General features: G+C 38.4%; 1 protein-coding gene across 6 annotated transcripts in view; it reads left to right on the top strand.

Annotated features, from left to right (window-relative positions):
• arhgef9a (Cdc42 guanine nucleotide exchange factor (GEF) 9a) overlaps positions 1–13762 on the top strand; it is a 147888-nt gene that overhangs the window by 78241 nt on the left and 55885 nt on the right. Inside the window, exon 1 of one of the 6 annotated variants that reach the window (XM_039766326.1) lies at positions 272–560. The exons of 3 other annotated variants lie outside the window; for them this stretch is intronic. In XM_039766326.1, the coding sequence (XP_039622260.1) occupies positions 540–560 (21 nt within the window). In that variant the 5' untranslated portion in view covers positions 272–539. Of the gene's footprint in view, positions 1–271; positions 619–647; positions 933–13762 lie in introns of those variants that run through there. 2 more of the 6 variants (XM_039766327.1, XM_039766325.1) reach the window with 2 other exon arrangements.

Raw genomic sequence — 13762 nt, 5'->3', positions numbered from 1 at the left:
GTGTGCTTAGCGGCGGATAGCGGGTGTTTTCCTTTAGCTTGGCATTTTTTTCCATAGCAAGTGTTGGTGCCATGAAAGTGCATGTTAGCTTGCCTCCAAACGCTTCCTACCGTGATAAACGTATCATTCAGTTCCGGATGCGTGTACAAATGGTGCACATATCAGTTGGGTCCTGGACTTGTAACATTCACATCGACTTGGATTTCGACTCATTCGTAGGTGATGCACAAAGCGGCCGTGCCTGCTTGCCTGTTAGTGACGCGCGTGCGGGTGGGGGCTATCCTCGTGCCTGATTGACAGCTGAGGCAGTCCCTTCGCCGGCGGTGATTAGCATTCCGGGGCCGCCTCTCTGCCTCCCCTCGCGTCGCCTCTCATCTCCTCCCTGCCTCCGTTCGCCTCGCCTCGCCGCTCAGAGATGCCGCAGCAGCCGCCGCTGCCGCCGCTCGCCTTCCCGTCATAGCAGTGCGCACTCGCGCTCACTCTCTGATCCGTCGCTGCCGGGGTCCGCACTGGAAGAGACATTAACGGTACTCTATCTGATGATGATGAGGACGATGATGGTGAGGATGATGATGCTTCTGTTGGCGAGATTTAAACAATGAGCTACAATAAGAAACAGTAAGAAGAATTTAAAGCAAAAGGCTGTTTGTGTTCTTGTTCAGCGTGATTATGGTGTAATGGTGGATGCGTGGACGCTTGCACCTGAGAGCAACCTGCCAGCGCCGCATCTTGAGTATTACAGCCTCCTGCATTGCACCATGACCTTGGACGTACAGACCGTGGTCGTGTTTCTGGTGATCGCGGTGCTGGTGCTGGTCAACGTCATTTTAATGTTCTTCTTGGGGTCTCGTTAATGGATGGTGGCTCTGGCAGTCTGCGCTGAGATCCACTGTGCGCCGCAGCAATGGCCACACGCTCTGACCCATGACGCGGTACAGCTCCTCTCCCTCAATCTCTCTGTCTCGTCTCTGTTTGCCTTTCTATTTCTATATACGTATGTATGTGTCTGCTGGCTGCTGCGTTCATGGCTGCTATGGTTGCTGTGACCATTTCTTTTGCTATGATTTTCTTTTTGCTAAAATTAGTCACTGCCACACTCCTGTCCATGCATTTTTAATCGCATGCTTTTACGCCATGTTAGGGTACGGTGAGTGATACCCCGTGGCTGTGGTGTGACACTCGTTTTTTTTCTCTTTGGGGACAGCAGCCTGACGAAGCTGCTGCGGCCTTTTTCTTTACCTAAGCGGGTGACAGTGGAGGTAAATGGAAGCTACAGGGGTGCGACTGTGGGACCACATCTTTTTTAGAAAGGAGTATCTTTACACCTCATCGTATCTCCAGGATTTAAAAGGTGCACTCGTCATTTAGATGCTGATATATCTAAGAGCCTCTGTCAGCTGTTACAGCGTGACCCATTTAGTATCAGAAGGGATTCACAGGTAAGCCAGATACACTGTTCACTGAAAAAGCGGCACCGTATTGAACATATTCTGTAACGCAATTAGGCTACTGTAATGTAACCCACGGCCTTTTGGAACGGTAATTGTGACAACAACCTGTCATAGGCGGTAACAGTATACCCTTCGGCGTCTCAAGGGTGTGATAGTGTAACTAAGAAGCCGGAGAAGGGGATGGGGGCGTGGATTGAACTAGCAGCTACCCGCTAACTGTATCTTTGTTGAATGTAATAGGATACCCACCTGGGTTTTAATCGCACGGGGGCTACCGTGGTATAAAGAAAAAAAATTCCAACACCGATCTTAGGGGAATTGCCAAAGTGGAAGGAGAACTCTTAAGGAGATCTACTGTGCACGAAAAAACATACGTACGAAATACTGGAACACGATGCAGCAATAATGTGACGCCCACCGGTTTGTTTCTAGAAGCGGTTTTCACGTCTTACTTTGAGGAAGCCAAACATTATACCACACAGAGACGTTGCGCTTTTGAAGTCCGTTCCAGTGTATACATGTCCATTAGCGGAACATGCGGTTTTGTAGATTTGGATCTAAAAACAACATTTGCAAGATTATATTGCCTTTTAATGTCACCAAAGGAATACAAGGAACGATTTTTGTTACTGCAATCAATACGACATCTAGATAGTGAAAACTGACATATATCGTGTAACAATTTAGGTTTTCGTGTGATGTGCGTAATTAATTGCGATTTTGCAAACTGAATTGGCAGTACCTGAGCATATCGTTTTCGGGGTTATCAGTTCCCAACAAGCGCTTGCTCGTCTTTAAGCACACATTACTTAATAGCCAAGATTTAAATCTTTACATTTAGAAGCAGTTTTGATTTTCTGATTCAACTGGATGGGAGTAAATAAGTTATATTAAAACGGCGAGAGCGATTAGCTATTAATATCACTGACACGATGGGAGAGTGCTGCTCTTTAGGGAATTACCAACGAAGGTACTTCCCGTATCTGGCAGAGAGGCTACTGAACAACATCATCCATGTCTGTAGGAGATCCGATAGGCTGTGAGCTTCTAGGCAAGAAGCAGGATTCTATAGTTCGTACAACTGGCGAATATGGTTTATGTAATAAAGTGGGGCCAGGTGCGGCGAGGTTGTCCAATGGACAGTTACGGAAATGTTGTGAATAGTTTACACAAAGTGGCACTTTTTCTTCCAGTAGCACAAGGCTATCTATCTATCTATCTATCTATCTATCTATCTATCTATCTATCTATCTATCTATCTATCTATCTATCTATCTATCTATCTATATTTTAACTTCGTGTAAATTGAATATTCCACACTTTTCCAATCAATACGTAAAATAATAAAGAATTAATCAATTCTATGCAATGCAATGAAATGGAATAAATGAATATTGAAAAAGACGTGATACAAATAAGCACACCATTGGCAAATACCATACATGAGAAGTCTAAAACAATCACCTTATAAATAAAGATGATAAGGAGGAAAGGACCATGGCATTTAATTGAAACATGGGTGAAGCAGAACTGACACTGGTTTTACCTAAGTGTAGAAAGACAGAAGTTTTATATTTAAACTCTGATTAAAAAGAATATATAGTGGTCACTTCTGCAAAGTTAAATTCATCAGTCGCAATGTATGTAACTGGTCAAAAGTTGCAAGAGTGGGGACCGCCCGTAACAATGGTCTGTTATGAGAGTGCATTTTCTTTTACATGTGATGTTTCAAATTTTTGTCTTTTAATTATTAACATTGCTTGTTAGCACAATATTTCACAGGGTTCTGTCAAAACCCAACATCGTTTGTGCATCTTGAGATGAGCATTTTTAGTTACCATGTTAAAAAAACAGTGGAGGAGACAATTTCCAACTATTTTTCATCAGGGTTAGAGACAGTGCATATAAGATGCCTTATAATATTTAATGTTCTTCTGTGCTTGTACAGATACAGGTGCACAAATTCACACTATATACATGTCACTTTCAGCCAGGTATTTGAAGAATAAACATACAAGCACTCTTCACATGATAAAAATCATAAAAGAACAAGGGAAATGAAATCTGCAGACTGGTTTCATATTAGTCACAGCTGGATCATAATTTATTGATAACATGGATTTTTATATGCATATAAAATAAAGATTGCAGATGGATGCATGTGATGTCATGATGTGCGCACACAATATAAGGGAGACTGAACTTCTTGAAGATAATACTTTTTTGACATCAGTCATATTTATATAGTCATATTGTTGGAATATTATGTAATAGAGATGATATATGTTGTTATAAAGTGGTAAATCATTAATATATAAAAACGCTGACTGGAATATTTTTATTCCCTAGCTAATATTTCATTCCACACACACTGTATTATTGTTGAATGACAGCTAAATAGTATGGGTAATCAATAGTACTGCTACATGACTGATTGACAACTGAGTCAAGAATTAGTCATAGAAATACTTAGTTCAATTGTAAGACTTTATGTTTTATATGGTGCAGTATGTGATTTTAATTGGCCATAATAATTACAAAAAGAACCTTTTTAACTTTTTAAAAGATACATGAGCACTTCCAATTGTAATACATTTTTTTCTTTAACTTCGAAAATTGTAGTTTATCCAAAAATGACCACGTAATGTTGAGTTTACCCAGCCTTTCTGTTGAGTCTGCCTTAGAATCTCCACTGACACAGAGCTTGTGAAGTACCTGCTGTGTTAATTTTTGTTCTGAAACCTTACTCGGCAGGTCTGGGAAGGCTTGTTCCCAGCAGCGAGGTGCCGCTTGTCTTTCTTTTTTTAACACAAGCATGAATATTTAATGGCCAACAGTGTATCTGTCACATAGAATATCATGTGGAGCTAAAAATATGAAATGTTCTGGGAATGTGAGCCAAAGGTGGACTCTTTGGCAATAGTGCACACGTGTGAGGGAGTGTGCATCTATTTGTGTGTCTGTTTCAGCAGATTTGTCTGATGTTGTGTAGTTGCCTTTGTGAGCTGGTAGATATTTTGAAGAGCTTACTTTTGAACTATGTAGCCTTTCATAAGAGTACCAGCAAGACATTTACTCTCAGTGTTTAAAAGTCAATGGAAGCGTTGCTTTGTAATGTTTTTTCTCTTGCTAAAAAATTATGTAATTTTTCTTCAATTGTTTCCATTAAAGACTTTTACTGAGCTTGCAAAGGTTCAGATGTATAGTAAAGACTGCCCCCCAGCCCTGCCAAACCCCCTATCATCACCTACCAATCAGTCCACTGTTTGTCTATGAACACACACTGCTTCACATGTCTCAGCTAAAGTCAACATTTCGGGGAGCAATGCTCTTCACTGTTATTGGCTGTCAGAATCTGGGGCTTAAGTGTGTTACATAACTTCCTGTGCCAGAGACGAAAAAGAATCTGCAATGCTGAAAATGGACCTCTGTAAAATAATTTAACTTGTTAGCAAAAATAGCAGCAGCTTTCAGAAAAGGACTATGCTAGCTGCTTATCAGAAATGATTTACTGGGTGGCTGATTCCCAATGACCTTGGTAAATAAACAAGTTCTCCATAGAAAAAAAAAGTGCCTTTTACATCCTTGCCCGCTTGCATCTAGGTTTTTGTTCAATGCCATCAGAATACCCGCAGGGCTGTCGGGCAGAGTCATACATCGAATGGGAGATCCAGTTATGTTTCTAAAGGTCGTGTTGCCTTTTCTCTTGGCAAAGAAAATGCTGCTGTTTTATTTAAAGCATGCTTACGTATATTACTGAAAGTTCATTAGGTCTATTGTTAATGAGTTATTACTTTGGTTATCTACCCATTGAATGCTCAGACGTTTACTTTTGGTAAACCTTCCATTGGTTATCATTCTGTATATTCAGATTTTTATTTCTATTTGTCCTTGATACTGTAATTTAAGTTTTTGTTACTACATCACTGAGATAAACCTATGAGTACTCAAATAATCATTTTGCTTGCCCTGTCCCTAACATTTTGCTCTGTTATCTTACTTTCAAGAAGTGACATTTGTCTGGCACTAATCTGAAATAATCTGTTGTTAACCTCTAACTTTTTAAAAGATGTTTAAAAGAAAGATGTTTTATGACTAAAATGTGTAGTTTAGCCTATAAACGTTAGCCTACCTGAAAAAATTACAGTGTCTCAGCTTTGACAAGCTAATTTATCACAAGGTCTTGTATTAAAAAACACATATTGACAATGAATTTGCCATTTATTTTTCAAATTACAGAAATACATGAACAGCCCAGCCTTGAGGTATATTATGTAATCGCTAAATCCTTGACAACTTCCAAAATGTACACTACTGTATCCTTGAAATAAACAAATCAATACAGTAACAAGGCACTGTGCCCCTTCATGAAATTATTCATTCATTCATTATTTGATCTGGCTTATCCGTCTCATTATTACAGTGACCATAGTCTCTTTAGGCAGCATTGGACAATATTTATTGTAGGAAGACAGACCGCTCTTGCACAAACAGCATATATAGGACTTTTTTAAGCTTGGCAATTAACCTAATCTGCACATCTTTGGAATGTGAGAAACAAAAACAAACAAAGAGAAAGAAAGAAAGAAAAAAAGATAGAAAGAAAGATGGAGAGGCCCAGTGGTTGGCTTAGATTCAAGCTCAGAAGTCTGGAGACATGAGGCTGTAGCACAAATTGTTGTGTTGTCTAAATACTGAGTTAGATAAAATGGATGAATAAGCTTACAGTAATCAGCGCCAGGACGGGTATTGTAATCAAGTTTCTTGAAACTAATCACAACCACACCCAAAAAATGAATACATGAGTTAGAAATTATATTCAATTTTGCATTCACTCATAATGATGATATGATTCCAAAGTTAAAAGTTCCTTAAGTCTGATCTTCTCATTTTGAGCTGTGAGTTGGTGCACAAAAATAGTTTTTCACCCATTCCAGGTGTCTGTAGTGTAACCCTCTGAACTCAGGAATTGCTGTTCAAAGTGCTTTATTTCCTCTTTTAAGGTCTGAACTCAGTGGCCAGGCCCTTTCACTAAGGGGAAACACACACAGGCAACATCTTTGCTCCTTCTCAGTGTAAATTGAACATCATGCTCAGGTTCTCAATGAGTCCTCTGTTGCTTCTCAGTTCTAAGTTGGGCTACATTTACCCACTCCATGTCTAGAGCTTTTGTGGCTGTGGCCTTTTTATGTCTTCTACCAAATAAAGACAAACAATTTCATCTTGAGTATTGGCTGGCCAAGCAAGGGTTGATCTTTGTTAATTTCTGCTTTGCTTAATTATTTTCTCTTTCTTTTTATTTGAGGTCTCTTTTAAAAAAAAAAGTTTAATCAAAAAGTTGATATAATCAAATAGCCATACGTATAGAAATCCATCTCAGCTGTTTATTAGCTAACTTGCTAAAGTTATTTAGTGTTGCTTTTATGGCCATATTAAGACATGGTTTATTAATCCTAGGATCAGTGATGCAGATCCATATCATGATTATGATTTTTACTCAAAGAATACTGTCTGGCATGTTATAATTAATAGCTCTGATTTCCTGTCGTTGGGGTATTATGCTCTGAACTGAAACTCTTTATTCCTTGCATTGTTCCCAGAATGTTTATCAATCAATCAATCAATCAACATTTATTTATATAGCACATTTACATACAAAAAAAATGTAGCTCAAAGTGCTTTACAAAATGAAGAATAGAAAAATAGAAGACAAAATAAAAAATAAACATAAGTCAACATTAATTAACATAGAATTAGTAAGGTCTGATGGCCGGTGGACAGAAAAAACAAAAAAAAAAACTCCAAAGGCTGGAGAAAAAAAATAAAATCTGTAGGGATTCCAGACCAAGAGACCGCCCAGTTTATAATAGGCTAAGATTCTTTTCATACATATTAGGACTATGATAATCTGTCTTCCCCTTTTAAATTCCGTCACTTTCTAAAGTTCTTTATTTGTTAATCATGCCCTTCATATATTTTATTTGCTTGCTTTTTTAATATTCTGTATCCTTGAAGAAAAGTATGCATAATACTGGTAGAACTGTAAACACAATGTAGTAAATTCTAGCCAACATACTGTACTTCATTTTCTCAAGTAACATCTTTTTTCTTCAATGAATCATATGGAATTAAAAAATGGACTGTAAAACAATTTCCTTTCTCTTTCAATGACAATTTGTTTCTTAGCTTAAGAGCACATACTGCACATGTGAGACTGGTGAGAGTTTTGGCATTCTGCTGCCTGTGTTTCTTATTAGTGAGAGTTCTGCCCATTGTTGACATTTGCTTAAAGCATTTAAAAAAATCAATGGTTCTGCATCTAGTGGGAAGCAGAATACAGTAAATGAATTCAAGTCAAGTATCTTCATTTCAGAACGGCCTATTGCAGTCCTCTGACCATACTTCATTAGTTTCTGAATGCTCATCACAAGTCCAAATATTTCAGTTGGCACTTATGGAAGTGGTTCATTCCCCAGGGAATTTATATTGACTGGCTTCATTGTTTGGATTCTGCATCATATATTATCACAGAAAGCAGTGCCACCACAGGCTTCTGGCACCTAAGGTAGCAGCCTGAATATATTAAGAAATGTTCTCCATAGGTGTTCTGCTGGATGGGCAGCTTAATACACAGTGCATCTGCTTGGCACAATGGTCCGCAGTCCTCATAGGGTCTCAAGGTTGAAGATAAAGAATGCTGCAAGTATCAAAAAAGCAAAATGGCAATGGAGAGCATATCAGTATTTATAATAGAGGTGTACAGATCAGTACAATCTCTAAGAGTCTGCAATTCAAACAGTCAAAATGTTGATAGGAAAATATATGAAGTGCAATGAATATGTGTTTTATAAATAGAACCTGTGTTATGTAAATATATGCCACTCCAGAAGACCAAGAGATTTGCAATACAAGAATTATGAATAAATTAGCTGTATTGATAACTACATATGTAGAGATACACACAGAAAAGGGTAGCATCCACAAATGAAGGGGCAGTTAAAATCCTTTACTTTTCAGTCTTTTTGAATAAACTGAAGTCTGAACTTGTGATGTCTGTAATTTAGAAAGGGGTGACCTGAAAGGCGCTCCTGCACTGTTTTTGTTTCTTTGAATTTCCCTACAAAACAATGCTGTACTGTCTTTTGAAGACAATAGTTTAATGTAACAGAATAATACATTTCTAAAACCATAATACGTGGAAACTCAGCAGACAGACACCTCAAATGTTAAGATGTTTGTATTTGAACTTCTAAAACTTTGCCAGAGGATAACTTGATATAATAAATCTGTGAATATTCTTTAACTGGATTTTAGCATACAAATGTATGAAATCGCAGAAGCTTGGCAAGTCTTCATTTTAAGTAGATATAATAGAGGTACAGTATATGCAAGGATCACATGACCCCCTGAAAACAGTTACATCATATGTAAAGTGACTTGTGGAAGAATGTAACATGAGAACAGTCATTGAGTTCAGCATACAGAAATAAATAGTTAATGATTCTGAATGCAGTGTAGAGTAATGTGCTCATAAACTGTATTTATTTTACAACTAAAGACTTTCATCATTTTGTCTTAAAGCAATGACAGTGTCTAACCCCTGTGAACCCGGCCCGGACACAGACAGACGGACATGTTGTTCATCAAACCACCACACATTTATTTCCACAAATATATACAAGTATGGTCACTCAGACCCAGTCCACTAGTGCACAAAACCCCAATACTTAGTCCTGGCCACAAATGCCTGCTCTTCGGGCCGCCTCCACACTCTCCTCGTGCCTCGTCCTCTTCCACCCGACTCTAGCCTTGAATGAAGGGAGACGGCCCCTTTTATATATGACCCGGATGAGCCCCAGGTGTTCCCCGCATTCCTCCTCTAGCCATGCCCCAGCGTGGCGGAAGTGCCGGCTGTCCTCCCAGCAGCTCTCCGGGCGCCGTCCTAATTATTCCCCCGGGCACTTCCTGGTGTGGCGGAAGTGCTGGGGTAACAGGTTCCCAAGGCATTGGGGCGCCTCCTGGCGGTGACCACGGGCCCCTACAGGGTGGAGCTTCCATGCCCTGTACCCGTGGCCCCCAAAGCAACCAGGAAGGCGACCCCCACATGATCCAGGGTGGGCGCAGACCCACATCCGGTCCGTCATGGCATCCCGGCCGGGTCATGGCCCCTGGCATCCCTGACACCCCATATGTACCTACTGAAAGGCAATTCTTTACGTGAACATTTGTAATTGTAGACTGCATAGTAAATTTTTGCATAGCAGGCACTCATCATTTCTTAAAAAGGATTCACTCCACAAACATTGCAATGAATCCCTCATAGAAAAAAAAACACAGTATATGTGTTAGATGGTTAATACAGAGTACCCATTGTGGTTAATAAAGCCTCAGTGAAAGAGATGTCATTGCAGAGTTAGAGCAGATCCTACAGTGCAGCTAATCTTTGCACATATCTTGCCAAACCAGTGTCGAACCCTCAAGGAGAAAAAAAAAATCATAAAAATGAGTGCTGATTCTATGCTGCTGTAGATTTTTTACACAATCTGTCATGCTGCTGCACTGAAGGAGATCGCTTTATCAACTTATAAGTACTCTGCTTGCTCTGTTCATGCTGAATTATATTGAAAATAGTCAATATGTGACTGGTAATATACAGCCTACTTTTTCCTTCACTGAAAGATATCTTATTTACAAAGTCCATCCTATAGCCTCAGTAAACATATATTTGTACAAAGTCAATGTTAATCTTGGTGAATTTGATCTTGTGAAAACCCCATTTAAAAATGTATGTAGAAAATAAGATGAATTAAATCTCTTTCTACATTCCTAACAGAGTGAGATCTATTTGCAATGCAAACAGTGTAGATCCCATACTGATTCAGCTATTGATTTTCTTTACAAATGCTTTCATGATTCCTCACTGCAGAGTTTTTGCCAATCAGTACGGATTCCTTTTTGGAGGAAATCTCTGTGACAAGTCATTAAAAATGGGCGACATGGTGGCGCAGTGGATAGCGTTGCTGCCTCGCAGTTAGGAGACCCAGGTTCGCTTCCCAGGTCCTCCCTGTGTGGAGTTTACATGTTGTCTGCATGGGTTTCCTCCCACAAGCCAAAGACATGCAGGTTAGGCGCATTGGCAATTCTAAATTGTCCCTAGTGTGTGTTCCCTGTGGTGGGGTGGCGCCCTACCTGGGGTTTGTTTCCTGCCTTGTGTCCTGTGTTGGCTGGGATTGGCTCCAGTGGAACCCTGTGGCCCTCTGGTTGGGATATAGCAGCTTGGATAATGGATGGAAGTCATTGAAAATCCTATGTGGAAAGATCTCTTGTTTGTGTTGTATGTATCATCAGTTACAGCTCAGTAGAAAGTAGTGGCGTAGTGCTTAGAAAATACAACAATTTTATTTTATAGAAAGATACTAAGTCCAAAATCATTTTGGCTAAGCATTTTGAGGCTGAACAAATAGGCATTTTCCCTTCCTGATTCCTAAATAGGTCTGTGTAATTAATGCCTGTGGTATTCATGAATACTCATATTATTCTGTCCATGCTAATTTACATGGAAAATTGCTTCAGTGTATGACTCTTACAGAATGGTTACCGCTGTTAAGGTGCTGTATCATCGTTTCAACTCATTCTCATCACATAAGCTAGCTGCTAGTCACAGAATCATTATTCTGTCATTGTACTGAACTTTTACAACCCTATATATCGTGAATGTTACTTTTTTAAAGTCTAAATAATTGTAATAATATTAGCACAGCACTCATGAGTAGTTGGCCTTAAACATTTTCTGTCATTTTGTTCTGATGATGCTCTAGCTGTCAAATTCATTCTGGAGGTTTTGTGCAGCCATAAGTTAAAGGCATTTTTGACATTATGTCTAGTGCTGGCATGTTTCTGAAAGTTACTGTTCATAAACTGGGTGGAATACCCTGGCTCTGCTTTTTCTATACAGACCAGAATGCAAACCGAGTTTAAATTTTTGGATAAGAATGCGGATTCGGCCATAAGCCTTGTTATACTAGCACAAATACTAATGGTAGGTTATGGTAAGCTCTGTTTTATTGACCAGACTATAGTCAAGGTTCATTTGATTAATGCAGAAAATGTAGCAGAATAGACCAAACTTTACAATAAGAATATGTAATTATTAAGACAGTTTATGCTGTGTGGTATTTTTTATGTTTAGATTAAACTCTGACTGAACCTATCTGTCAATCCTCCATTTTTTAACATGGTTATCCAGTTCAGTGTTACAGAAAGATGATGCCTATCCCAGAATTGTATGGTGCAAGGTCAGAACCAGTGTTGAATGGGCAAGCAGTTCACTACAGGGCATACTAACACACTTCCAGGATCAGCCATTTATTAACCTGCACATCTTTGGAATGTGGGGAAAAAGTGAAATGCCTAGAAGAAACCCCATTCAGATACAAACAAAACGTGTAGACATCATATACTGTACAGTTACCAAGTCTGAAATGTGAACTGAAAACTCTGGAATTGCATGGGTGCAGCCCTAAATATTGCTCCAGCCTGCTATCCTACACACAATGGGTAATAATTGAAGAAGGACTATACAGTAGATGGCTGTTTGTTCATTTGTTCACTAAACGCTAGGTTACATACAGATTCAGAGTCTACTTTATTGACATAGTTTGAGCTTCAGAGTGAGCCACTGGAGATTCTGCTTTATTATACATTGGAGGTTGTGTGGTTTGTTGGTTCAAAGAAACACTTAGAATGAAGTGGCACTTTCTGTATTTTTGTACAGACCAAATAAAATAGTATTTAATAGTAATATGTATGTTCTGTTCATAGAAAATATGACTATAGACTTTGTCTAGCTATTTTTGGCCATATAGACTAAACTGCAGTTACTGCATGTTCCTTTTATAAAACACTAGTCAGGCCATAGACTGACATGAGTGCTGATTTATCGCTATAAATTGAATTGCAGACAGACTTAGGGTATGTTTTATTTATATATCGGACTATAGTCTTAAGTATTTCTTGTTTTATCATTTTATAGACAGATCTTTTGAATGAATCATGATTTTCATAGCATTGAATACATGACTAAAGACTGAGTGAGCTGTGTAGGGTAAAGCACATCGGTGATATTTTTAAACACACAGATCATTTTAGTTGAAGTGAACGAAATATTCGGAAATTGCAATGACTCCTCTGCCCTCTGCAGCTGACAGAAACTTTCATACTGACTTTAAGACATACACTCCCTGAGCAAGACACTCTAAATGTAGAATACCAAATCCTGTAAAGGCTAGTGATCTGCACTGGCAATCGGAAGGTTGCCAGTTCGAATCCTGTACAGTAAATGCCAATAGGGACTCTGCTCTGTTGGGCCCTTGAGCAAGGCCCTTAACCTGCAATTGCTAAGCGCTTTGAGTAGTGAGAAAAGCGCTATATAAATGCAAAGAATTATTATTATTATTAAAGTACAAGGAATGTGAGAAATGTATGTACTCTACTCATTGAATATAAAAAAAAATCTCAAAATCTAGTGAACATTGTAAATCAAGTAGACTCAACAGAATATGTTTACTAAAATACTAGGAATGATAAACAAGATGGGCTTAAATTTAAAGCAAGAAAGATATTAGGCACATCTTCAGAAAGCCTCCATTTGTTTTGTTTAATTACAGATTTTAAACTTTTTTTTAGCAAAACTAAAATAACACCTGTTGTGTGACAACTTGAAAAAAAAACAGAGATATTACTGTTGATCCTTTAAATAGCATTCAGCCAAAGCTTTTACTTAATGGACAGAAAAAAACAAATCCACAGGTAATTCTAACAATACTGAATAATTACAATTAACAAATACATGTGATTGCTTAAATTATAAAATATATTTTTTTTATATTTTCATCTATTAGAAGACAGACTTATTTTCATTGTATTTTAATTCATACTGTAGTCTTGAGTTTAGCTTTTTTCCTGGCATTTGAAGATACTTTATTTTAGCAGTACACTGTGCAGTGAACAGTCGACATAAGTTGAAGTGTTGAATGGGACAGATTCTATTTTTTCTCTATAAATAGAGCTACAGTCTGATTCATGCTATTTAATAAAAGTAAAATGGGACTGTAGGCTCTAGGTATAATTTAAGCTCTATATCAAATGTACTGTACAATTATTTAACCTTATAAATTGAATTAGACATTATTGTATTGTGTTAAGTCTGTAAACCCCACACTAGAAACTAATATCAACATCTGGTTAATCTGCATATGCCAAATGTGATCTGAATTAGATTGACTTGAACCAGAGGTTAGGTTTTTGACTTG

Source organism: Polypterus senegalus, chromosome 10 (assembly GCF_016835505.1).
Source record: "Polypterus senegalus isolate Bchr_013 chromosome 10, ASM1683550v1, whole genome shotgun sequence".
In the NCBI taxonomy this organism is placed as follows: domain Eukaryota; kingdom Metazoa; phylum Chordata; class Cladistia; order Polypteriformes; family Polypteridae; genus Polypterus; species Polypterus senegalus.
Note: the sequence above shows the minus strand (reverse complement) of the source record. Positions and strands in the feature narration are given on the sequence as shown.